This window comes from Oncorhynchus mykiss, chromosome 13 (assembly GCF_057628025.1).
Source record: "Oncorhynchus mykiss isolate SJ-2025 chromosome 13, ASM5762802v1, whole genome shotgun sequence".
NCBI classification, from domain to species: domain Eukaryota; kingdom Metazoa; phylum Chordata; class Actinopteri; order Salmoniformes; family Salmonidae; genus Oncorhynchus; species Oncorhynchus mykiss.
The window spans coordinates 61,853,308-61,880,299 of NC_143034.1; the positions used below are offsets into that span (position 1 = coordinate 61,853,308).

Sequence of the window (26,992 nt, forward strand, 5' to 3'; positions counted from 1 at the left end):
TCAATCTCCTCTCCCCCATCTCCTCTCCTCCCCCTCCATCTCCTCCCCCTCCATCTCTTCTCCTCTCCTCTCTTCTCCCCTCAATCTCCTCTACTCCCGCCTCCATCTCCTCTCCTCCCCCTCCATCTTTTCTCCTCCATCTCTTCTCCCCTCCATCTCCTCTCCTCCCCCTCCATCTCCTCTCCTCCCCCCTTCATCTCCTCCCCCGTACATCTCTTCTCCTCCCTCTCTTCTCCCCCATCTCCTCTCCTCCCCCCTCCATATCCTCTTCTCCCCCTCCATCTCCTCTCCTCCCCCCTCCATCTCTTCTCCTCATTCCCTCCCCGCTCCATCTCCTCTCCTCCCCCTCCATCTACCCTCCATCTCCTCTCCTCCCCCTCCATCTCCTCTCCTCCCCCCTCCATCTCTTCTCCTCTCTTCTCCCCTCCATCTCCTCTCCTCCCCCCTCCATCTCTTCTCCTCCATCTCTTCTCCCCTCCATCTCCTCTCCTCCCCCTCCATCTCCTCTCCTCCCCCCTCCATCTCTTCTCCTCTCCTCTCTTCTCCCCTCCATCTCCTCTCCTCCACCCTCCATCTCCTCTCCTCCCCCCTCCATCTCTTCTCCTCCATCTCTTCTCCATCTCTTTTCCTCCCTCTCTTCTCCCCTCCATTCCTCCCCCCTCCATCTCCTCTCCCCTCCATCTCCTCTCCTCCCCCCTCCATCTCCTCCCCCTCCATCTCTTCTCCTCTCCTCTCTTCTCCCCTCCATCTCCTCTCCTCCCCCTCCATCTCTTCTCCTCCCTCACTTCTCCCCTCCACCTCCTCTCCTTTCTCCATCTCCTCTCCCCCTCCATCACCTCCCCCTCCATCTCCTCTCCTTCTTCCTCCATCTTCTCTCCCCTTCCATCTCCTCTCCTTCTTCCTCTCCTTCTTCCTCCATCTCCTCTACCCTCCATTTCCTCTCCTTCTTCCTCCATCTCCATCTCTTCTCCTCTCTTCTCCCCTCCATCTCCTTTCCTCCCCCCTCAATCTCCTCTCCCCCATCTCCTCTCCTCCCCCCTCCATCTCCTCCCCCTCCATCTCTTCTCCTCTCCTCTCTTCTCCCCTCAATCTCCTCTACTCCCGCCTCCATCTCCTCTCCTCCCCCTCCATCTTTTCTCCTCCATCTCTTCTCCCCTCCATCTCCTCTCCTCCCCCTCCATCTCCTCTCCTCCCCCCTTCATCTCCTCCCCCGTACATCTCTTCTCCTCCTTCTCTTCTCCCCCATCTCCTCTCCTCCCCCTCCATATCCTCTTCTCCCCCCTCCATCTCCTCTCCTCCCCCCTCCATCTCTTCTCCTCATTCCCTCCCCGCTCCATCTCCTCTCCTCCCCCTCCATCTACCCTCCATCTCCTCTCCCCCCCTCCATCTCCTCTCCTCCCCCCTCCATCTCTTCTCCTCTCCTCTCTTCTCCCCTCCATCTCCTCTCCTCCCCCCTCCATCTCTTCTCCTCCATCTCTTCTCCCCTCCATCTCCTCTCCTCCCCCCTCCATCTCTTCTCTTCTCCTCTCCTCTCTTCTCCCCTCCATCTCCTCTCCTCCCCCCTCCATCTCCTCTCCTCCCCCCTCCATCTCTTCTCCTCTCCTCTCTTCTCCCCTCCATCTCCTCTCCTCCCCCCTCCATCTCCTCTCCTCCCCCCTCCATCTCTTCTCCTCCATCTCTTCTCCATCTCTTTTCCTCCCTCTCTTCTCCCCTCCACCTCCTCTCCTTCCTCCATCTCCTCTCCCGCTCCATCTCTTCCCCCTCCATCTCCTCTCCTTCTTCCTCCATCTCCTCTCCTTTTTCCTCTCCTCTTCCTCCATCTCCTCTACCCTCCATTTCCTCTCCTTCTTCCTCCACCCCCCCTCCATTCCCTCCCCCCTCAATCTCTTCTCCTCCCTCCCTCCCGCTCCATCTCCTCTCCTCCCCCCATCTCCTCTCCTCCCCTTCCATCTCTTCTCCTCTCCACTCCTCCCCCTCCATCTCCTCTCCTCTACCCTCCATTTCCTCTCCTTCTTCCTCCACCCCCCTCCATCTCTTCTCCTCCCTCCCTCCCTGCTCCATCTCCTCTCCCCCCATCTCCTCTCCTCCCCCTCCATCTCCTCTCCTCTACCCTCCATTTCCTCTCCTTCTTCCTCCACCCCCCCTCCATTCCCTCCCCCCTCCATCTCTTCTCCTCCCTCCCTCCCCGCTCCATCTCTTCTCCTCCCTCTCTTCTCCCCATCTCTTCTCCTCCCTCTCTTCTCCCCTCCATCTCCTCTCCTCCCCCCTCCATCTCTTCTCCTCCCCCCTCCATCTCTTCTCCTCCATCTCTTCTCCTCTCTCTCTTCTCCTCTCCACCTCCTCTCCTCCTGTCCTCCTTCTTCGCTCAGACAGCTCCCTCCCTCTGTGTCTTTGGAGAGTTTGATGCAGTCTGTCCTGCATGCTTGGGACTGTGTGTGTGTGTGTGTGTGTGTGTGTGTGTGTGTGTGTGTGTGTGTGTGTGTGTGTGTGTGTGTGTGTGTGTGTGTGTGTGTGTGTGTGTGTTTGTGTTAGCAACCAACCAACTATACACGTACACACACTAAGCCTGTGGTATTCTAAAGCAGCGTTAAATCGCTGTGACAGTCAGAACCCTGGCTGCCCGTGTGGAAGTGCTGTACTCAGCATAGTCCCCAATCACCTGACTCTAGTGCTGAGAGATAAGTACTTTTTGAGGATGGTTCGGTTTCGAAAAAAAAACATGATTTTCGATTTCTGTTTTTTTCAACATTAAATGCATTTTGCATTATGTGGGTTGAATGCTGTAACAAAACAGAATAAAACAATTAATAAAAGTTCCATTATGGTAGTGACTGGCTATCACTGCTTATTACTTATTAACCATCATTTATTCAACTTTAATAAAATATTTCAGTTTTTGTGTATATTACGTTTGTTTTACTTAATGACTTCAGTATTTCATTCCAAGTCATCATCATCTCTATAGAGCTGCTGCCTATGCTGTCTGGCAAAATCTCTATTTTAGTAGTTCTTTAGAGTAATTAAGGCATACTTTTATGACTGCTGAATACCAACTATCAATCACTTAGATGTATTTTCAGGTAGAGATACCGTGTGAAGCAACTGCTCTCTATCTCTCTCCATCATGCATTCTTCTGTCTCTCCTCTCTGTCTCAGTGTCTCCCCCACACAGACGGTCCGTGCTGTAGAGAGGACAAGTAGGTGTCACGCCCTGACCTGAGATCTCTGTTTTCTTTATATTTTGGTTAGGTCAGGGTGTGACTAGGGTGGGTACTCTAGTTTTGTATTGTCTAGGGTTTTTGAATGTCCAGGGTTTTTTAGGTCTAAGAGTTTTTGTAATTGTATGTTGGCCTGATATGGTTCCCAATCAGAGGCAGCTGTTTATCGTTATCTCTGATTGGGGATCATATTTAGGTAGCCATTTCCCTTTGGTGTTTGTGGGATCTTGTTCTATGTTTAGTTGCCTGTCTGCACTATTCGTATAGCTTCACGTTTCATTTGTGCTTGTTTGTCATGTTTTGCTGAGTTTCGGTTTTATTAAAAACATGTGGAACTCTACTCACGCTGCGCCTTGGTCTCATCTTTATAACGAACGTGACAGTAGGCTTGCAATGGATTACAGTGCCTTCAGATGGTATTCACACCCCTTTGTCCACATTTTGTTGTGTTACAGCCTGAATTCAAAATGTACTACATTGAGATGTTTTTGTCATTGGTCTACACATGATACCCATAATGTTAAAGTGGAATTATGTTTTTCAAATTTTTCACAAATTAATTACAAATTAAAAGCTGAAAGGTATTGAGTCAAAAAGTATTCAACTCCTTTGTTATGGCAAGCCTAAATAAGTTCAGGAGTAAAAATGTGCGTAACAAGTCACATAATGAGTTGCGTGGACTTTACCTCGTCTCTGTACCCAACACATACAATTATCTGTAAGGTCCCTCAGTCAAGCAGTGAATTTCAACCACAAAGACCAGTGAGGTTTTCCAGTGCCGCGCTAAGAAGGGCACCTATTGGTAGATAGAAAAAAATATTCAATATGCGTTTGGGCATGGTGAAGTTATTAATTACACTTTGGATGGGGGAAAATACACCCAGTCACTACGAAGATACAGGCGTCCTTTCTAACTCAGTTGCGGAAGGAAACTGCTCAGGGATTTTGCCATAATGCCTATGGTGACTTTTAAAACAGAGTTTAATGGCTGTGATAAGTTAAAACTGAGGATGGATCAACAACATTGTAGTTACTCCACAATACTGACCTAATTGACAGAGTGACAGAAGTAAGCCTGTACAGAATAAATATATTCCAAAACATGAATCCTGTTTGCAACAAGGCACTAAAGTAATACTGAAAAACATGTGGGAAAGCAATTCACTTTTACTCCTGAATATAAAGTGTTATGTTTGGGGCAAATCCGATACAACACATTACTGAGTACTACTCTCCATATTTTCAAGCATAGTGGTGGCTGCATCATGTTATGATAATGCTTGTAGTCGTTAAGGACTGGGGAGTTTTTCAGGATAAAATAGAAACAGAATGGAGCTAAGCACAGGTGAAATCCTAGAAGAAAACCTGGATCAGTTTGCTTTCCACCAAGCGCTGGGAGATGAATTCAACTTTTAGCAGAACAATAACCTAAAACACAACGGAAAATATACACTGGAGTTGCTTACCAAAAAGACCGTGAATGTTCTTGAGTGTCTGAGCTACAGTTTTGAATTAAATCTGCTTGAAAATATACTGAACAGAAATATAAATGCAACATGTAATGTGTTGGTCCCATGTTTCATGAGCTGAAATAAAAGATCCCAGAAATGTTCCATACTCACAAAAAAATGTATTTCTTTCAAACTGTGTGCACAATGTCTTTACATCCCTGTTAATCAGCATTTCTCCTTTGCCAAGATAATCCATTCACTTGACAGCTGTGGCATATTAAGAAGCTGATTAAACAGTTTGATCACTACACAGGTGTACCAGGTGTCCACAGGTGCTGTGGACAATAAAAGGCCACTCTAAAATGTGCAGTTTTGGCACTCAACCCAATGCCACAGATATCTGACATTTTGAGGGAGCTTACAATTGGCATGCTGACTGCTGGAATGTCCACTAGAGCTTTTGCCAGATAATTTAATGTTCATTTCTCTACCAACGTTGTTTAAGAGAATTTGGCAGTACATTCAACCGGCCTCACAACCGCACACGACGTGTAACCATGCCAACCAAGGACCTCCACATCCGGCTTCTTCACCCGCAGGATCGTCTGAGACCAGCCACCCGGACATCTAATGAAACTGAGAAGTATTTCTGTCTGTTAGAAAGACCTTTTGTGTGGAGAAACTTATTCTGATTGTCTGGGCCTGGCTCCCTGGTGGGTGGGCCTGGCTCTCAAGTGGCTCCACCCATCGCTGCGCCCCTGCCCAATCATGTGAAATCCATAGATTAGGGCCTAATTAATTTATTTAAATTGACTGATTTCTTTATATAAACTGTGACTCAGTAAAATAGTTTAAATTGTTGCATAGAAATTTTCTTCCACTTTGACAATACAGAGTATTTTGTTTAGATCGTTTACAAAAAAATGACAATTAGATACATTTTAATCTCACTTTGTAACAAAATGTGGAAAAATCAACAGGTGTGAATACTTTCTGAAGGAATTGTATGGTCACTGTAGTTAATTACCACATTGTCTGCTCGAAACTGTGTAGAATATTGGCTTGTTGGAAACTACCACTCCTGACTACATCTCACCGTTCGGGCTTGTTCTGATTTATCTCAAAGGAAACTGCGTATTGAGCTCACAGAAATTTGAACAAAAAGGAATTCAAATAATTGAACTAACGTTAGTCAATTAGTTAAAAAAAAATAGATAAAAAATAAACGACATTTGGGTTAATCGCTCAGCACTACCTGACACATACAGAGTTTTAACACGGGGCTCCGCAGAAAAAAAGTCCTCTCACGCAATTACACTTTCAGCTGCACACTTATCTCTACTGTGAATCGTCTCCACTGTATCAGTGCTGTTGTTGATGGGGCACAGGTCCTCTCAGTGCTGTTGTTGAGGTGGCACAGGTCCCCTCAGTGCTGTTGTTGATGGGGCACAGGTCCCCTCAGTGCTGTTGTTGATGGGGCACAGGTCCTCTCAGTGCTGTTGTTGATGGGGTACAGGTCCTCTCAGTGCTGTTGTTGAGGTGGCACAGGTCCCCTCAGTGCTGTTGTTGATGGGGCACAGGTCCCCTCAGTGCTGTTGTTGATGGGGCACAGGTCCTCTCAGTGCTGTTGTTGATGGGGCACAGGTCCTCTCAGTGCTGTTGTTGATGGGGCACAGGTCCCCTCAGTGCTGTTGTTGATGGGGCACAGGTCCCCTCAGTGCTGTTGTTGATGGGGCACAGGTCCCCTCAGTGCTGTTGTTGATGGGCCACAGGTCCTCTCAGTGCTGTTGTTGATGGGGCACAGGTCCTCTCAGTGCTGTTGTTGATGGGGCACAGGTCCTCTCAGTGCTGTTGTTGATGGGGCACAGGTCCTCTCAGTGCTGTTGTTGATGGGCCACAGGTCCTCTCAGTGCTGTTGTTGATGGGGCACAGGTCCTCTCAGTGTTGTTGTTGATGGGGCACAGGGCCCCTCAGTGCTGTTGTTGATGGGGCACAGGTCCCCTCAGTGCTGTTGTTGATGGGGCACAGGTCCCCTCAGTGCAGTTGTTGATGGGGCACAGGTCCCCTCAGTGCTGTTGTTGATGGGCCACAGGTCCTCTCAGTGCTGTTGTTGATGGGGCACAGGTCCCCTCAGTGCTGTTGTTGATGGGGCACAGGTCCTCTCAGTGCTGTTGTTGATGGGGCACAGGTCCTCTCAGTGCTGTTGTTGATGGGGCACAGGTCCTCTCAGTGCTGTTGTTGATGGGGCACAGGTCCTCTCAGTGCTGTTGTTGATGGGGCACAGGTCCTCTCAGTGCTGTTGTTGATGGGGCACAGGTCCTCTCAGTGCTGTTGTTGATGGGGCACAGGTCCTCTCAGTGCTGTTGTTGATGGGGCACAGGTCCTCTCAGTGCTGTTGTTGATGGGGCACAGGTCCTCTCAGTGCTGTTGTTGATGGGGCACAGGTCCTCTCAGTGCTGTTGTTGATGGGGCACAGGTCCTCTCAGTGCTGTTGTTGATGGGGCACAGGTCCCCTCAGTGCTGTTGTTTATGGGGCACAGGTCCCCTCAGTGCTGTTGTTGATGGGGCACAGGTCCCCTCAGTGCTGTTGTTGATGGGGCACAGGTCCTCTCAGTGCTGTTGTTGATGGGGCACAGGTCCTCTCAGTGCTGTTGTTGATGGGGCACAGGTCCTCTCAGTGCTGTTGTTGATGGGGCACAGGTCCTCTCAGTGCTGTTGTTGATGGGGCACAGGTCCTCTCAGTGCTGTTGTTGATGGGGCAAAGGTCCTCTCAGTGCTGTTGTTGATGGGGCACAGGTCCTCTCAGTGCTGTTGTTGATGGGGCACAGGTCCTCTCAGTGCTGTTGTTGATGGGGCACAGGTCCTCTCAGTGCTGTTGTTGATGGGGCACAGGTCCTCTCAGTGCTGTTGTTGATGGGGCACAGGTCCTCTCAGTGCTGTTGTTGATGGGGCACAGGTCCCCTCAGTGCTGTTGTTTATGGGGCACAGGTCCCCTCAGTGCTGTTGTTGATGGGGCACAGGTCCCCTCAGTGCTGTTGTTGATGGGGCACAGGTCCTCTCAGTGCTGTTGTTGATGGGGCACAGGTCCTCTCAGTGCTGTTGTTGATGGGGCACAGGTCCTCTCAGTGCTGTTGTTGATGGGGCACAGGTCCTCTCAGTGCTGTTGTTGATGGGGCACAGGTCCCCTCAGTACTCTCCGTAAGATTATTTAGGTATCCCTAGTCTCTTCTCTGGTCCCATCTCTCTAGTCTGTAGTCTATAAGGCCCCAAGTTGTTCCTGAAAGTGTGACCTGACCAGGGAAATCTCTTGGGCCTAGTAATAGTCATGGTCAGCAAATATTTTCCAAAGTAATTGTAGCTCTTGGAATCATACTATAAATTTAATCCATAGTTATAATTACTGTGAAATCAGCCACGTGTGTGTGTGTGTGTGTGTGTGTGTGTGTGTGTGTGTGTGTGTGTGTGTGTGTGTGTGTGTGTGTGTGTGTGTGTGTGTGTGTGTGTGTGTGTGTGTGTGTGTGTGTGTCAGTGTTGAGTGGAGTTGGGGGCAAGAGGGATAACACTTGTATTTCCCCAAGGTCCCCACAACATTCAGCACTTAGCACAACTAAATGGGTGGTTGTATATGCGTTACTCCAATTTATGATGATCGTGTGTGTGTGTGCGTCACGGTGTGTGCTTCACGGTGTGAGTGCAAGTGCTAATGCACGGACGCACAGTCATCATGACCCCACCAGCACACATACAGAGAGAGAGAGAGATGCTGGGAGAAAATGTTAGAGAGAAGGTGTGAACAATGAACAGACAGGGATTGATACAAAAACAAATATTGACTAAATCTTTCTCTCTCTCGTTTCCCCCTTTGTTCCTTTATGTTGGAGGGCCTGACTGAATCTGTCCTCTCTCCCCCCTGTGGTTCAACCTGTTTACTGTCAAAATGGAGCAGGGGAAAAGGACTGGTTCAGAGAAGGGCCTTGTACCGTGGCAGGCACAGTCAAAAATAACACCCCAGAATTACACTTCAGCTGTTTTTGAATACTCATACTAACCATACTAAACGTACTATAACTGTACTTTTTGTGACGTGAATTGAGTACGTCGTATGTTTGTAACGAGAGAAGTCATTAATTACTCTGACTTCCGGCGCCGACAGAGATGGCCGCCTCGCTTCGCGTTCCTAGGAAACTATGCAGTTTTTTGTTTTTTTACGTGTTATTTCTTACATTAGTACCCCAGGTCATCTTAGGTTTCATTACATACAGTCGAGAAGAACTACTGAATATAAGATCAGCGTCAACTCACCATCAGTACGACCAAGAATATGTTTTTCGCGACGCGGATCCTGTGTTCTGCCTTACAAACAGGACAACGGAGTGGACCCTATGCAGCGACCCAAAAAAACGACTCCGAAAGAGAGGGAAACGAGGCGGTCTTCTGGTCAGACTCCGGAGACGGGCACATCGTGCACCACTCCCTAGCATTCTTCTTGCCAATGTCCAGTCTCTTGACAACAAGGTTGATGAAATCCGAGCAAGGGTAGCATTCCAGAGGGACATCAGAGACTGTAACGTCCTTTGCTTCACTGAAACATGGCTCACTGGAGAGACTCTATCCGAAGCGGTGCAGCCAACGGGTTTCTCCACGCATCGCGCTGACAGAAACAAACACCTTTCTGGTAAGAAGAGGGGCGGGGGCGTATGCCTCATGGCCAACGTGACATGGTGTGATGAAAGAAACATACAGGAACTCAAATCCTTCTGTTCACATGATTTAGAATTCCTCACAATCAAATGTAGACCGCATTATCTACCAAGATAATTCTCTTCGATTATAATCACAGCCGTATATATCCCCCCCAAGCAGACACATCGATGGCTCTGAACGAACTTTATTTAACTCTCTGCAAACTGGAAACGATTTATCCGGAGGTTGCATTCATTGTAGCTGGGGATTTTAACAAGGCTAATCTGAAAACAAGACTCCCTAAATTTTATCAGTATATCGATTGCGCAACCAGGGGTGGAAAGACCTTGGATCATTGTTACTCTAACTTCCGCGACGCATATAAGGCCCTGCCCCGCCCCCCTTTCGGAAAAGCTGACCACGACTTCATTTTGTTGATCCCTGCCTACAGACAGAAACTAAAACAAGAGGCTCCCACGCTGAGGTCTGTCCAACGCTGGTCCGACCAAGCTGACTCCACACTCCAAGACTGCTTCCATCACGTGGACTGGGAGATGTTTCGTATTGCGTCAGATAACATTGACGAATACGCTGATTCGGTGTGCGAGTTCATTAGAACGTGCGTTGAAGATGTCGTTCCCATAGCAACGATTAAAACATTCCCTAACCAGAAACCGTGGATTGATGGCAGCATTCGTGTGAAACTGAAAGCGCGAATCACTGCTTTTAATCAGGGCAAGGTGTCTGGTAACATGACCGAATACAAACAGTGCAGCTATTCCCTCCGCAAGGCTATCAAACAAGCTAAGCGCCAGTACAGAGACAAAGTAGAATCTCAATTCAACGGCTCAGACACAAGAGGCATGTGGCAGGGTCTACAGTCAATCACGGACTACAGGAAGAAATCCAGCCCAGTCACGGACCAGGATGTCTTGCTCCCAGGCAGACTAAATGACTTTTTTGCCCGCTTTGAGGACAATATAGTGCCACTGACACGGCCTGCTACGAAAACATGCGGTCTCTCCTTCACTGCAGCCGAGGTGAGTAAGACATTTAAACGTGTTAACCCTCGCAAGCCTGCAGGCCCAGACGGCATCCCCAGCCGCGCCCTCAGAGCATGCGCAGACCAGCTGGCCGGTGTGTTTACGGACATATTCAATCAATCCCTATACCAGTCTGCTGTTCCCACATGCTTCAAGAGGGCCACCATTGTTCCTGTTCCCAAGAAAGCTAAGGTAACTGAGCTAAACGACTACCGCCCCGTAGCACTCACATCCGTCATCATGAAGTGCTTTGAGAGACTAGTCAAGGACCATATCAACTCCACCCTACCTGACACCCTAGACCCACTCCAATTTGCTTACCGCCCAAATAGGTCCACAGACGATGCAATCTCAACCACACTGCACACTGCCCTAACCCATCTGGACAAGAGGAATACCTATGTGAGAATGCTGTTCATCGACTACAGCTCGGCATTCAACACCATAGTACCCTCCAAGCTCGTCATCAAGCTCGAGACCCTGGGTCTCGACCCCGCCCTGTGCAACTGGGTACTGGACTTCCTGACGGGCCGCCCCCAGGTGGTGAGGGTAGGCAACAACATCTCCTCCCCGCTGATCCTCAACACTGGGGCCCCACAAGGGTGCGTTCTGAGCCCTCTCCTGTACTCCCTGTTCACCCACGACTGCGTGGCCACGCACGCCTCCAACTCAATCATCAAGTTTGCGGACGACACAACAGTGGTAGGCTTGATTACCAACAACGACGAGACGGCCTACAGGGAGGAGGTGAGGGCCCTCGGAGTGTGGTGTCAGGAAAAAAACCTCACACTCAACGTCAACAAAACTAAGGAGATGATTGTGGACTTCAGGAAACAGCAGAGGGAACACCCCCCTATCCACATCGATGGAACAGTAGTGGAGAGGGTAGCAAGTTTTAAGTTCCTCGGCATACACATCACAGACAAACTGAATTGGTCCACTCACACAGACAGCATTGTGAAGAAGGCGCAGCAGCGCCTCTTCAACCTCAGGAGGCTGAAGAAATTCGGCTTGTCACCAAAAGCACTCACAAACTTCTACAGATGCACAATCGAGAGCATCCTGGCGGGCTGTATCACCGCCTGGTATGGCAACTGCACCGCCCTCAACCGTAAGGCTCTCCAGAGGGTAGTGAGGTCTGCACAACGCATCACCGGGGGCAAACTACCTGCCCTCCAGAACACCTACACCACCCGATGTCACAGGAAGGCCATAAAGATCATCAAGGACATCAACCACCCGAGCCACTGCCTGTTCACCCCGCTATCATCCAGAAGGCGAGGTCAGTACAGGTGCATCAAAGCTGGGACCGAGAGACTGAAAAACAGCTTCTATCTCAAGGCCATCAGACTGTTAAACAGCCACCACTAACACTGAGTGGCTGCTGCCAACACACTGACACTGACTCAACTCCAGCCACTTTAATAATGGGAATTGATGGGAAATGATGTAAATATATCACTAGCCACTTTAAACAATGCTACCTTATATAATGTTACTTACCCTACATTATTCATCTCATATGCATACGTATATACTGTACTCTATATCATCGACTGTATCCTTATGTAATACATGTATCACTAGCCACTTTAAACTATGCCACTTTGTTTACATACTCATCTCATTTGTACATACTGTACTCGATACCATCTACTGTATCTTGCCTATGCTGCTCTGTACCATCACTCATTCATATATCCTTATGTACATATTCTTTATCCCCTTACACTGTGTACAAGACAGTAGTTTTGGAATTGTTAGTTAGATTACTTGTTATTACTGCATTGTCGGAACTAGAAGCACAAGCATTTCGCTACACTCGCATTAACATCTGCTAACCATGTGTATGTGACAAATAAAATTTGATTTGATTTGATTGGATTTTGATTTGATTTGATTACTCCAATAACTCAGACTTCCACAGTCCACAGTGCTGCAGTCTAGTATGTGATGTGGTAGTTGTAGTCTTTTTTTCTTGACCCAGACCATAGTGTTTTTAGACGATGGTTGGTTTTTATATTGTGATGAAGGATTGTGAAGCCTTCAGCTGTGAGAACATGTCAGATGCTGTCCTTTCTAATTTTATGGTAGTGTTGCATGGTATACCGAAACTTCTGTACTTTTTCCCTACTACAATATGAAAAATGGTTCGGTACTATAATTATAGTTACTTTTGGTACTTTAGTCAAATGTGTTTCACGGATCAACTCAGTCTATCAATAATCAAATAAATACAGTTTCTATAAAACTGCTTTTTTTCTGCAGATCAACTCAAGTCTATCAGTCCCCCTTATAGCGCGAGTCGCGCACCGTTCCTGCTGCACTAACTCATTGCTAGCCTGTACTGGGAGTCTGGGCTACATCATGTTAGCTACACACTCATACTGTACTGGGAGTCTGGGCTACATCATGTTAGCTCCACACTCATACTGTACTGGGAGTCTGGGCTACATCATGTTAGCTACACACTCATGCTGTACTGGGAGTCTGGGCTACATCATGTTAGCTCCACACTCATGCTGTACTGGGAGTCTGGGCTACATCATGTTAGCTACACACTCATGCTGTACTGGGAGTCTGGGCTACATCATGTTAGCTCCACACTCATGCTGTACTGGGAGTCTGGGCTACATCATGTTAGCTCCACACTCATGCTGTACTGGGAGTCTGGGCTACATCATGTTAGCTACACACTCATGCTGTACTGGGAGTCTGGGCTACATCATGTTAGCTCCACACTCATGCTGTACTGGGAGTCTGGGCTACATCATGTTAGCTACACACTCATGCTGTACTGGGAGTCTGGGCTACATCATGTTAGCTACACACTCATGCTGTACTGGGAGTCTGGGCTACATCATGTTAGCTACACACTCATGCTGTACTGGGAGTCTGGGCTACATCATGTTAGCTACACGCTCATGCTGTACTGGGAGTCTGGGCTACATCATGTTAGCTACACACTCATGCTGCACTAGGAGTCTGGGCTACATCATGTTAGCTCCACACTCATGCTGTACTGGGAGTCTGGGCTGCATCATGTTAGCTACACACTCATGCTGCACAGAAGTTAACACACTTGAATAATGCAACAAGGCATGAACCCATCTTGCCTTGTGAATAATGTCATTACTATTTAAAGCGATAGTGCACACTTTTATAAAAGACGCTACATCAATGCAAATGTTGTTGATCAATATAAGTCCCAATTGGAAGGAAAGCGCTGGTTTGTCATGTAGCCCCATGAAATCAGCCAAAACTAGCTCAATAACACAATGCATGAACACAAATGCAGTCACCTGTATTGTGAATAGGCCTAGGCCACATCTTGGTTTATCAATAGAGATTTACTATTCAAATAAAAGTCAGGTAGTTAGATTGATAAAAACAAAGTACATTTGATTGTATGATTTGTATAAAATTTGAATGATTAATACGTACATGGCTGTCTCTGAACAGAGCGGTAGCTGAGTTAATCTGTCTGGATGAAGTACTAATATACCCTCCTCCCCTCCAAAATCAATTCATCAAACCTGACATTTGGATTCTGTACACAAACCCTCCTAAGCCTACACACACACACACACAAATGGACGTATGCACAACCGCCCCATCACACACACAATTGCTCCGTCAGTGTAAAAAAAGCCACTGGCTGTGCTTTGCATCCTTGTTTCTTGTTGCTGTTGTTTGTCTCCTGACTTGTTCCTGTGCCTGGCTCTGTTCCTGCTCTCACTGCTGACAGGTAAAGTAGAGCAGACTGCTGAGGCACAATGTGCTGTCATTATTACACAATCACTGTGGCCCTGGTAGGCTGCTGCTACAGCCTTCTTCTACAGTCTGCATTCATCTTTCTCTTTATCTCTCCATCTCTTTATCTCTCCATCTCTTCATCTCTCAATCTCTTTATCTCTCAATCTCTTTATCTCTCCATCTCTTTATCTCTCCATGTGTTTATCTCTCCATCTCTTTTTCTCAATCTCTTTCTCCATCTCTTTATCTCTCCATCTCTTTCTCTCCATCTCTTTATCTCAATCTATTTATCTCTCCATGTCTTTATCTCCCTACGGCCGGCTCAATCACTATTCAACAGGAGAGGATATCTGTTGTTTTTCTAGTACTCAGGCACAAAACCAAAGAGATGGAGTATACTAGAGATGACTGTTTACATTAGAGTAAATCCATTCAGAGGATAGGTAAGGAAATAGAGAGGTTTTATGCTGCTAAAGAGCTGTAAGTGAATTGTCAATGAAAGTGCAATGATTGTTGACATCGATCTAGTCTGTGTGTGTGTGTTCTTCTCTTACCCGTCTCTCTCTCCATCCCTCTCTCTCCCTCCAGACCTCTGGTAAGTTGCCATGACGAGTGAGGAGTGTCCCGTTCCGCTAGGGGGCGTGTCCCCGGTGGGGGCGGGGCTCTGCGAGGACTACGGCCCGGTTCAGGCTGATGACATCACCGAGGAGGCGGGAGGGGCGGGCGATGATGTCAGCATTGGCAGTGACTTCAGCACGCTGGTGGTGCCGTTCCCTGAACTTGCACCCGTGGTGTTCTTCTGTCTCAAGCAGACCACCTGTCCCCGCAGCTGGTGCATACACATGGTGTCCAGCCCATATCCTTTACTACTGCTGAGATTACCTCCGGCCCCTAACCTCTGACACCTGGCCTCTGACCCCTGACCCCTAACCCCCAAAATGTCATCCATCACCTCTCACACTTAAATGGTCTTCATCCTATATAGTTGTGGCTGCTTCGCGTCGTGTGGTATTATCTCTACCTTCTTACCCTTTGTGCTGTTGTCTGTGCCTGCTACCATGTTGTGCTGCTGCCATGTTGTATTGTGTGTTGCTGCCATGCTATGTTGATTTCTTCGGTCTCTTTATGTAGTGTTGTGCTGTCTCTCTTGTCGTGATGTGTGTTTGATCCTTTTATTTAATTATTTATTTTTAATCCCATCCCCCGTCCCTCCCATCCCCCGTCCCTGCAGGAGGCCTTTTGCCTTCTGGTAGGCCATCATTGTAAATAAGAATATGTTCTTAACTGACTTGCCTAGTTAAATAAAGGTAATTATATATATCCTTACAACATATTCTATATGTCATTATGTCCATATCCCAGACTCTTACCCTGAACCCCTATCTCCTGACCTCTCACCTCTAATATTCTTCCACTGAACTAATCTAACCTACTCAGCTCTCCCCCTCTTCACCCTTCACCTCTCTCAACCTCAGTCTCCCTCCATCTCTCATTGCTTCTTCATGCCTCTTATAGCCCTCTTCTAAACCCTTCAACCCTTCCCTCTTTCCCTCCATCTGTCCTCCACCATCTCTTACCTTTTCTCTTTCCCCTCCTCTCTTTTCCCTCTCCCCCTCTCCTCCCTCTGGCCTGATCCCAGTCTGCCTGGAAGCTCAGTATCTCCTGATGTCCTGACCTGAGTAAGTCTACTTTACTGTCTCTATATTCAACCCCGGTGTTGATCCACTCAGTAATGCTGAATGATGGAGAAAGTTGACCAACCTGTGAATGACAACTTTTTTGCTCTGTTCTGACAGACTGCGACTGGATATAAGTTTGCTTCAGTAGGTGTGTGTTTGTCTGGGTGTGTGTGTGTGTGTGTGTGTGTGTGTGTGTGTCCATCTAGGAGTGTGTTGGCACAAACACTCTTTCCCGTGGCTGACCCAGGTGATAATCTGCAGTGAATGCTGAGGAAGTCTCTCTCTCCATTGAGGCTGTTCAGTCTTTGATGTACTGTCAGGGTTTTGAGGGATTTGCTAGGCTTTCTAGTGTGTAAGATTGGTGTGTGTGTGTGATCGGCCTCTAGACAGGAAGTTTCCCAATCTTATTTCACATCGCCCCAAACACTGACGCCTTTGATTGGCCAACTCCGGCCCATGGTGATGACTCAGGTCATCATTGTAATACATGGAGAGACAGGGCTTGGGAATTTCTGGGTTTCGGGTGTTTGTTGTTAGATGAGGTGGTGATTCTGCGCACACACACACACACACACACACACACACACACACACACACACACACACACACACACACCAGATGAAAGGCCAATGATTCCCTCCCAGGCAGGCCTGCTTACAACAGAGAAAAAAAACTCCCACTGTTCCACTCTCTGCATGTCTCTCATTCTCTCCCTCACTCCCTCTGCCCATCTCTCCCCTCTCTCTTTTCATCTCTCTCTCACTCCCTCTGCCCATTTCTCCCCTCTCTCTTTTCATCTCTCTCTCACTCCCTCTGCCCATCTCTCCCCTCTCTCTTTTCATCTCTCTCTCTCACTCCCTCTGCCCATCTCTCCCCTCTCTCTTTTCATCTCTCTCTCACTCCCTCTGCCCATCTCTCCCCTCTCTCTTTTCATCTCTCTCTTACTCCCTCTGCCATTCTCTCCCATCTCTTTTTTCATCTCTCTCTTACTCCCTCTGCCCATCTCTCCCCTCTCTCTTTTCATCTCTCTCTCACTCCCTCTGCCCATCTCTCCCCTCTCTCTTTTCATCTCTCTCTCACTCCCTCTGCCCATCTCTCTTTCATCTCTCTCTTACTCCCTCTGCCATTCTCTCCCATCTCTTTTTTCATCTCTCTCTTACTCCCTCTGCCCATCTCTCCCCTCTCTCTTTTCATCTCTCTCTCACTCCCTCTGCCCATCTCTCCCCTCTCTCTTTTCATCTCTCTCTCACTCCCTCTGCCCATCTCTCTTTCATCTCTCTCTTACTCCCTCTGCCATTCTCTCCCATCTCTTTTTTCATCTCTCTCTCACTCCCTCTGCCCATCTCTCCCCTCTCTCTTTTCATCTCTCTCTCACTCCCTCTGCCCATCTCTCCCCTCTCTCTTTTCATCTCTCTCTCACTCCCTCTGCCCATCTCTCTTTTCATCTCTCTCTTACTCCCTCTGCCATTCTCTCCCATCTCTTTTTTCATCTCTCTCTTACTCCCTCGGGCCAACTCTCCCCTCTCTTTTCAACTCTCTCTCTTTTCTCTCTCTCTCCATGACTTTCTCTTCTCATTCATTTCACCCTCTGCATTTTTCTTCATCTTACATGCTTCTGTGTGTGTGTTTGTGTCTGTGTCTGTGTGTGTGAGTACGGAAAGGCGTGTGTGCTTGCGTACGTTGCCATGTTATATGCCTGCCTGCTTACCGTGAAGCCACACCCCCCTCTCCACCTCTCCTCCCCTCTACTCTCCTCCCCTCTTCTCCCCTCCGCTCTACTCTACTCCCCTCCACTCTCATCCACACTCTCCACCTCTCTCTCCTCCCCTCCACTCTCCTCCCCTCTCCTCCCATCTACTCCATTCACCTCCCCACTCTCCACCTCTCCTCGCCTCCCCTCCACTCTCCTCCTCTCCACTCCCCTCTCCTGTCCCCTCTCCTCTCCTTTCCTCTCCTCTCTGGTTTATTATCCTAAGATATTATCTCTGGTCTCTCCTGACCAGACAAAGAGGCCTGTGTCTCTTTATGTATTGGCACAGAGATAGGACAGAGATTTCTGCTGTCTGTGTAACTGATTGGACATTAGATATGTCTGGCCTAGCACTTACTCACCTTCAATATGCTCATCATCATGCCCCACATACGTCAGGCTATGAGTCAGTCAGGCTGAGATATGAGCAGGCTCATCAGCTTAATGGACTAAAAAGAGAAATAATATAATCCAGTCCTAAACCCCCAGATTCAGACACTCTGGGGAGATGGGGACCTGTCTACCACACCCCACCACTTACCCAAAGCATAGATATTCAAAATTACAAGGAGCAGAGTTAATACCTATTTGCAAGTGATTGCAGTGCTTCTTCAAATACTAGTTTCCTCCTCAAACCCTCGTCCTTTTTTTACAATGCGTGCAGGACACGGGGTCGTCGAGAGCTACCTGTTTCTTTCCCAAGCAGTTGATGCAGAGAAGGTGAGAGCCTTTCCTCGCAATCATGGAGCCGAAAGCGCAAGAACGTGGGGGTTTGAGTGCTTGGCCTGGCTGTCCCTGGGATGGGGCAGCAGTGGCCATTGTAATTAAACACTGTAGTGTAGTAGCGCCTGTTGTAGAAAATTACGTGTTAGCCCGGAGGGTTAGAATGGGAGACAGCGCGGCGTAACGCTATAGCCAGGCTTGTAAGGCATTAGCTAACTAGCAGCTATCTAGCATGGCTAAGGTATGCTGTCGCTAGCACAGTGCTAGCCGATGAGGACCATGTGGGAGCTGTGTTGGACTTCGTGCTGATATCCTCCCAAGAACTTAAAGCCATCAGGCTAAACTTGGTCGTTTTAGTTAACACAAACAAGTGAACATAGGTTAAACTAAACAAGAGGAAAGAGCTAGCAATGCTACATTATGTGAAGATAAAATTGCTAGCTAGTGTGTTTAGCTTGCTTTCCAATAAGCTAGCCAAGTTCGCTTAATTAAGCCTTGCAGCGTGGGCTAACTAGGTCTCGATAGCTAGCCGTGTGACGCTAACAATCACCGGAGACAGAAAAGGTATATATATATATTTTAATTCAACTCGAAGCAACAAAATAAATATTCCGCCAGTACTCAACACTATCGAATGGAGCTGAGGTCCAATGTTCGGCAGAGTTAACATCACGGTTCTGAAAACATTTAAGCAGGAAGACAGGGATCATGTTGTGCTGAGGAGAGCTTCGGGAGCCTAGTGACTCTTCGCAAGGAAGAGAGCGAGAATGGCCAGTGGGCGGGCGAGTGGCGCCTTATAGGGAGGGAGAGGTTCACCACTCAACCTGTCTGTCTCGAACAGAGCTGTGTGATTGGTTACTTCCTGTCTCGGACAGAGCTGTGTGATTGGTTACTTCCTGTAATGGATAGAGCTGTAGTTGATACTTCTCTGTCCGCTCCTGTATTTTGATCATGCCTTTGTATTGTGTACTTGTTTGCATGTATGTACACTCAACATCAATATAAACGCAGCATGTAAAGTGTTGGTTCCATGTTTCATTAGCTGAAATAAAAGATCCCAGATATTTTCCATGCGCACAAAAAGCTTATTTCAAATCTGTTTATATCCCTGTTAGTGAGCACTTCTCCTTTGCCAAGATAGTCCATTCTCCTGACTGCTGTGGCATATCAAGAAGCGGATTAAACAGTGTGGTCATTACACAGGTGCACCTTGTGCTGGGGGACAATAAAAGGCCACTCTAAAATGTGCAGTTTTGTCACACAACACAATGCCATAGATGGCTCAAGTGTTGAGGGAGCCTGCAATTGGCTGACTGCAGGAATTCCCACCAGAGCTGTTCCTTTGACCTCATGGCTTGTTTTTTTCTCTGACATGCACTGTCAACTGTGCGACATTATATAGATAGGCGTGTGCCTTTCCAAATCATGTCCAATCAATTGAATTTGCCACGTGGACTCCAATCAAGTTGTAGAAACATCTCAATGGAAACAGGATGCACCTGAGCTCAATTTTGAGTCTCATAGCAAAGTGTCTGAATACTAATGGAAATAAGCTATTTCGGTTGTATTTTTTTCTAAAATGTCTAAAAACCTGCTTTCACTTTGACATAATGGTGTATTGTGTAGATTTTTGAGGAAAGGTACAGATCTGGGGAAGAGTACCAAAACATGTCTGCAGCATTGAAGGTTCCCAAGAACACAGTGGCCTCTATCATTCTTACATGGACGAAGTTTGGAACCACCAAGACTCTTTCTAGAGCTGGTTACCCGGCTAAACTAAGCAATCGGGGGAGACTGGCCTTGATCAGGGAGGTGACCAAGAACCCGATGGTTAGATGGGAGAACCTTCCAAAAGGACAACCCAGCACTCCACCAATCAGGCCTTTATAGTAGTGGCCAGATGGAAGCCACTCCTTAGTAAAAGGCACATGACAGTCTGCTTGGAGTTTGCCAAAATGCACCTAAAGCCTGAATGCCAAGCATCACATCTGGAAGAAACTTAGCACCATCCCTACAGTGAAGCAAGGTGGTGGCAGCATCATGAGTTGGGGATGTTTTCAGCGGCAGGGACGGGGAGACTAGTCAGGACCGAGGGAAAGATGAACGGAGCAAAGTACAGAGGAATCCTTTATCCTTGATCCTGCTGCAGAGCACTTAGGACCTCAGACTGGGACGAAGGTTCACCTTCCAACAGGACAATGACCCTAAGCACACAGCCAAGACAACGCAGGAGTGGCTTCGGGACTCTGAATGTCCTTGAGTGCCCCAGCCAGAGCACAGGCTTGAATCCGATCTAACATCTCTAGAGAGACCATAAAATAGTGACGCTCCCCGTCCAACCTGACATACATTGAGAGGATCTGTAGAGAAGAATGGAAGAAACTCCAATTCCAAGCCAAGCTTGTAGCATCGTACCCCAGAAGACTTGAGACTGTAATCGCTGCCAAAGGTGCTTCAACAAAGTTCTGAGTAAAGGGTCTGAATATTTATTTAAATGTGATATTTCAGTTTTGTATCTTCTTTGCATTTGCAAAAAAAATCTAAAAACAATTGTTTTCTTTGTCATTGTAGAGTATTGTATTTAGATTGATAAGGAAATGTGTGTTTTTTTCTGTGGTGAAATGCGCAAAGATGATTTCCCAGATGTGCTACATCTCACTCATATAATCATAGAACCAGGGATACGAAAGCAACCTTGAGTTTCTATGTTTTGTAGGTGCAAAAACACTCACCTGCTTGTTGTGATGCCACCAATAGGTAACACAACTCATGGCTTCATGCTATCTGTGAGCCTGTGAGTGTGATGGGAAGCTGCTGTGATTCTTATATCCTATTTCACCCTCTCCCTCTCTCTACTGTCTCTCCTCTACCTCTTTGTCTCTCTTATCTCCCTCCTATCTTTCCTCTTCATACATCTGTCTATCCATCTATCCATCTTCCTCTCTCTCTCTCCCTGGAGCTTGATTGGCTCACGGGGTTCTAGAGGAGTGACCGGCCTCCGCGGCCCATGATCTCCTCTGTATCTGACAGCTTGTTACCACGATGGAGACGGATATCCACACACCTCAGAGAGTCATCACACCTGAGTCTCTCTTTCACTCTCTCTCTCCTCCCTTCTGCCTCCTTCCGTCCTCTCACCCATCCATCTTTCACCCTACCTACTCTTATCGGTTCTCTCTCCACCTTATCTCCCTTGGCTCCCCCCTTTCTCCTCTTCCTCCAACCTCTCCTCTGTCTATTACTTCATCACTTCCTTCTCTTTTCTCCTCCTTCCCCTCTCCTCTCCTCACGCTGTCTACTCCTTGTCAGCCACTCAGGAGAAACTCTCTAGTTAACGTAATTATTGGAAACAATGTTTCTCTCTCTCCCACTCTCCCTCTTCAACATCATCTCCCTTTTCCCTCTTACTTATTTTCTCTCTCTGTACCTCTCTTCACACCTCTCTGTCACATCCAGGATAAACTCCATTAGCGCCTGGTCTCTCTCTCTCTCTGTGTGACAGGGCTATAGAGGGGTTTAAGAGACTCCACAGAGACCAGGGTACCACTTCTGATTCAATACCAGGTACCACACAGCCAATCATTGGATGGCAGCAGGCACACGTAGCCAATCAGTGCACGGGCCGGCTCTCATGTGGTGATGATGGATGGTGTGATGATGGAATGTGGTGTGTACATGGTACTGTCTCTCTTCCTCTCTTCCTCTCCTGCACGGATGAATCCACACACATATACATGCAACACACACGCGTGCATGCACGCTCATATGCACACACAAACATGCATGCGAGTGCACGCAAATGCAAACACACGCACACACTCTCCCTATATGGTTCTGGTTCTGTGCCTGTGTATTCCAGAATGTTCTGTCTGGCTGCACACTAACTGCTGTGCTCTGTATTCCAGAACTTTCTGTCTATCTATCTGATTCTCTGTCTAATTCTAACCTCATGAAATTACAATGCAATGTCTATCAAGCATATTCTCTCTACCCAGCCTGCTCAACCCCACTACCCTCACCCATACTCTCTCCATATCTCTCCAGTCACACCTCACCCTAACATCCGTCCTGATAGACAGAGTGAAAGAATGGAAGAGAGGGAAAAAACGAGCACAATTGCTCACTTTGTTCCAGCAGGTGCATGTGTGGCAGGAACACCTATTGTCATTATGTGTCATTCAAAGGTGTAGCGGCTTATTCAATCCCCCTTTGATTTCAATGTGTGTGTCAGATCCTGCCTCTGCTTCTGCATCTATATGTGCCTCTCTGGCATGCCTGTTGAATGGAGATGGGGTTTAAATGGCTGTTTGATGGGCTCTGTTAACCCCGTGGCTCCTGGCTGGGCCTGTGAGTGGGTGGGGAGAGACAGAGACACGCTCCACTGAATACTGTACTGACTAGAGAGAGAGAGAGCGGCCACAGCACTGCAGCTGGAGACAATAGGATGGTTCAATGATAACAGCTCTATTAGGAACTAGGCTTCAAGGACTATGTTTTGGATGGATTAACAGGGGAATTGTCTTGTTGTCCTGTATATATATATATATATATATATATATATATATATATATATATATATCCTACTACATGTATGTTGTCATTGTACATTACAGGGTAGGAGAGGAGACTTTGACCAACAAAAACACATCAAAGCTCATAGCCCATCTACAGTAGCCATTTCATTTTTTTCAGGAAATATCATCGAATTTCAGAAATGGAGTTGAGTTTAGGATGTTTATGTAGTTACTTATTTTCGAGTATCAACCAAACAGACATAAACAGACATAATCAGACACAGCGCCATATTTTGCAGGTGCCCCAGACAGTAGATGAAAGAGAGAGGTTATGTTGTAGTGTGGGGTTAGAGGTCAAACATTAGGGGTCAGGGTTAGGGTCCCCCATATTTCCCCTGATTAAAGGAGGTGGATCAGGGTTTCTGGCCTCCAGATGACTTGTGGGAGATCAAAGCTCCTGTTGCTTTTTTCTCTGCAGTTTTTTCAGGAAGTTTAGTCGTTCAAAGAAAGTGGGAAGTGGGGAGGAAGAGGAAGTGTGTGTGTGTGTGTGTGTGTGTGTGTGTGTGTGTGTGTGTGTGTGTGTGTGTGTGTGTGTGTGTGTGTGTGTGTGTGTGTGTGTGTGTGTGTGTGTGTGTGTGTGTGTGTGTTTGCGTGTGTGTGAGTGAGAGAGAGAGAGAGAGAAGGAGAGGGGGAGAGAGATACAGAGCGAGATAACTATTGTTGTCGTCTCAAATTTTTTCATATTTTGCCTCCACCCACTCCCTGTCTGCTTTTTCCTGCCTGGGAATACACTGTAGAGAGAGAGAAATGAGAGGAAAATACCAAGGGATGGAGGGAGAGGAGGGTTATGGAAGGGAGGAAGAAAACAGAGGAAGACAACATGGTGAGGAGAAATAGAGAGTGAGATGGAAAACAGAGTGAGAAATGTTAGTGTTTGTTATTTATCCAGTGTTTTAGTGGGACTAACACTGGCAGTGTTACAAAGGCTGCTTCTCAGTCTCTTGTCATGTCAAGAAAAGGCTTTTCTATTATTAATATCGAAGTGAGTGAAAGAGAGAGAGGAGATATAGAGAGTTTAAAAGAGATAGTTGAAAGGGAAAGAGAGAGAGGATTTATAGAGAGTTTAAAAGACATAGGGGGAGGGGGATTGAGGGGATAGAGAGTGTAAAATACATAGGGAGAGGGGGATTGAGGGGATAGAGAGTGTAAAAGACAGGGAAAGGTGGATTGAGGGGATAGAGAGTGTAAAAGACATAGGGAGAGGGGGATTGAGGGGATAGAGAGTGTAAAATACATAGGGAGAGGGGGATTGAGGGGATAGAGAGTGTACAAGACATAGGGAGAGGGTGATTGAGGGGATAGAGAGTGTAAAATACATAGGGAGAGGGGGATTGAGGGGATAGAGAGTGTAAAAGAGATAGGGAGAGGGGGATTGAGGGGATAGAGAGTGTAAAAGACATAGGGAGAGGGGGATTGAGGGGATAGAGAGTGTAAAAGACATAGGGAGAGGGGGATTGAGGGGATAGAGAGTATAAAAGACAAGGAGAGGGTGATTGAGGGGATAGAGAGTGTAAAGAGATAGGGAGAGGGGGATTGAGGAGATGGATAGTGTAAAAGAGATAGGGAGAGGGGGATTGAGGGGATAGAGAGTGTAAAAGACATAGGGAGAGGGGGATTGAGGGGATAGAGAGTGTAAAAGACATAGGGAGAGGGGGATTGAGGGGATAGAGAGTATAAAAGACAGGGAGAGGGTGATTGAGGGGATAGAGAGTGTAAAGAGATAGGGAGAGGGTGATTGGGGAGATAGTGTAGTAGGAGATGATAGGAGATCATGTAGTAACCAAAAAAGTGTTCAACAAATCAAAATATATGTTATATTTAAGATTCTTCAAAGTAACCACCCTTTGCCTTAATGACAGCCATACTTTTGGCATTCTCTCAACCAGCTTCAGAAAGTAGTCACCTGGAATGCATTTCAATTAACAGGTGCCTTGTTAATAGTTCATTTGTGGAATTGATTTCCTTCTTAATGTGATCAGTTGTGTTGTGACAAGGTAAGGGTGGTTAACAGAAGATAGCCCTATTTGGTAAAAGACTAAGTCCATATCATGGCAAAAACAGCTCAAATAAGAAAAGAGAAACGACAGTGCGTCATTACTTTAATACATGAAGTTGTCAATCCATAAAAAGTCAAGAAAGTTTCTTCAACTGTCGTCGCAAAAACCATCAAGCGCTATAATGAAACTGTCCCTCATGAGGACCACCACAGGAAAGACCCAGAGCTGCCTCTACTGCAGAGAACAAGTTCATTAGAGTTACCAGCCTCAGAAATTGCAGCCCAAATAAATGCTTCACAGAGTTCAAGTAACAGACATCAACTGTTCAGAGGAGACTGTTTGAATCAGGCCTTCATGGTCGAATTGCTGCAAAGAAACCACTACTAAAGGACCTCAATAAGAAGAAGAGACTTGCTTGGGCCAAGAAACATGAGAAATGGACATTAGACCAGTGGAAATGTGTCCTTTGGTCTGATGAGTCCAAATTTGTGATTTTTGTTTCCAACCGCTGTATCTTTGTGAGACGCAGAGTAGGTGAACGGATGATCTCTGCAAGTGTGGTTCCCACCGTGAAGCTTGGAGGAGGAGGCGTGATGGTGTGGGGGTGCTTTGCTGGTGACACTGTCTGTTATTTATTTAGAATTCAAGGCACAGTTAACCACCGTGCATGCTCAGCACATGTGGGAACTTCTTCAAGACTGTTGGAAAAACATTCCAGGTGAAGATGGTTGAGAGAATGCCAAGAGTGTGCAAAGCTGTCTTCAAGTCAAAGGGTGGCTACTTTGAAGAATCTAAAATCTATAATATATTTTGATTTGTGTCACACTGTTTTGGTTACTACATGATCCACATGTTATTTCACTGTTTTGATGTCTTCACTATTATTCTACAATGTAGAAAATACCCTTGAATGAGTAGGTGTGTCCAAACTTTTTCCTGGTACCCTACATGTAGGGTTAAGGGTGAATACCCCATTGATTGAGAAATACATGTTGGTTCGAGGTATATACAGTGCCTTGCGAAAGTATTCGGCCCCCTTGAACTTTGCGACCTTTTGCCACATTTCAGGCTTCAAACATAAAGATATAAAACTGTATTTTTTTTGTGAAGAATCAACAAGTGGGACACAATCATGAAGTGGAACGACATTTATTGGATATTTCAAACTTTTTTAACAAATCAAAAACTGAAAAATTGGGCGTGCAAAATTATTCAGCCCCCTTAAGTTAATACTTTGTAGCGCCACCTTTTGCTGCGATTACAGCTGTAAGTCGCTTGGGGTATGTCCCTATCAGTTTTGCACATCGAGAGACTGAAATTTTTTCCCATTCCTCCTTGCAAAACAGCTCGAGCTCAGTGAGGTTGGATGGAGAGCATTTGTGAACAGCAGTTTTCAGTTCTTTCCACAGATTCTCGATTGGATTCAGGTCTGGACTTTGACTTGGCCATTCTAACACCTGGATATGTTTATTTTTGAACCATTCCATTGTAGATTTTGCTTTATGTTTTGGATCATTGTCTTGTTGGAAGACAAATCTCCGTCCCAGTCTCAGGTCTTTTGCAGACTCCATCAGATTTTCTTCCAGAATGGTCCTGTATTTGGCTCCATCCATCTTCCCATCAATTTTAACCATCTTCCCTGTCCCTGCTGAAGAAAAGCAGGCCCAAACCATGATGCTGCCACCACCATGTTTGACAGTGGGGATGGTGTGTTCAGGGTGTTGCTTTTACGCCAAACATAACGTTTTGCATTGTTGCCAAAAAGTTCAATTTTGGTTTCATCTGACCAGAGCACCTTCTTCCACATGTTTGGTGTGTCTCCCAGGTGGCTTGTGGCAAACTTTAAACGACACTTTTTATGGATATCTTTAAGAAATGGCTTTCTTCTTGCCACTCTTCCATAAAGGCCAGATTTGTGCAAAATACGACTGATTGTTGTCCTATGGACAGAGTCTCCCACCTCAGCTGTAGATCTCTGCAGTTCATCCAGAGTGATCATGGGCATCTTGGCTGCATCTCTGATCAGTCTTCTCCTTGTATGAGCTGAAAGTTTAGACGGACGGCCAGGTCTTGGTAGATTTGCAGTGGTCTGATACTCCTTCCATTTCAATATTATCG

General features: G+C 46.8%; 1 protein-coding gene across 1 annotated transcript in view; it reads left to right on the plus strand.

Annotated features, from left to right (window-relative positions):
- Window positions 1-15,151, plus strand: part of LOC149978955 (voltage-dependent T-type calcium channel subunit alpha-1H-like) — a 115,117-nt gene extending 99,966 nt beyond the window's left edge. The window contains exon 2 of the mRNA XM_090197058.1: window positions 14,740-15,151. Coding sequence (XP_090053184.1) covers window positions 14,757-15,053 — 297 coding nt within the window. The 5' untranslated portion in view covers window positions 14,740-14,756 and the 3' untranslated portion in view covers window positions 15,054-15,151. The remainder of the gene's footprint in view (window positions 1-14,739) is intronic.
- Window positions 15,152-26,992: the final 11,841 nt, after the last annotated feature.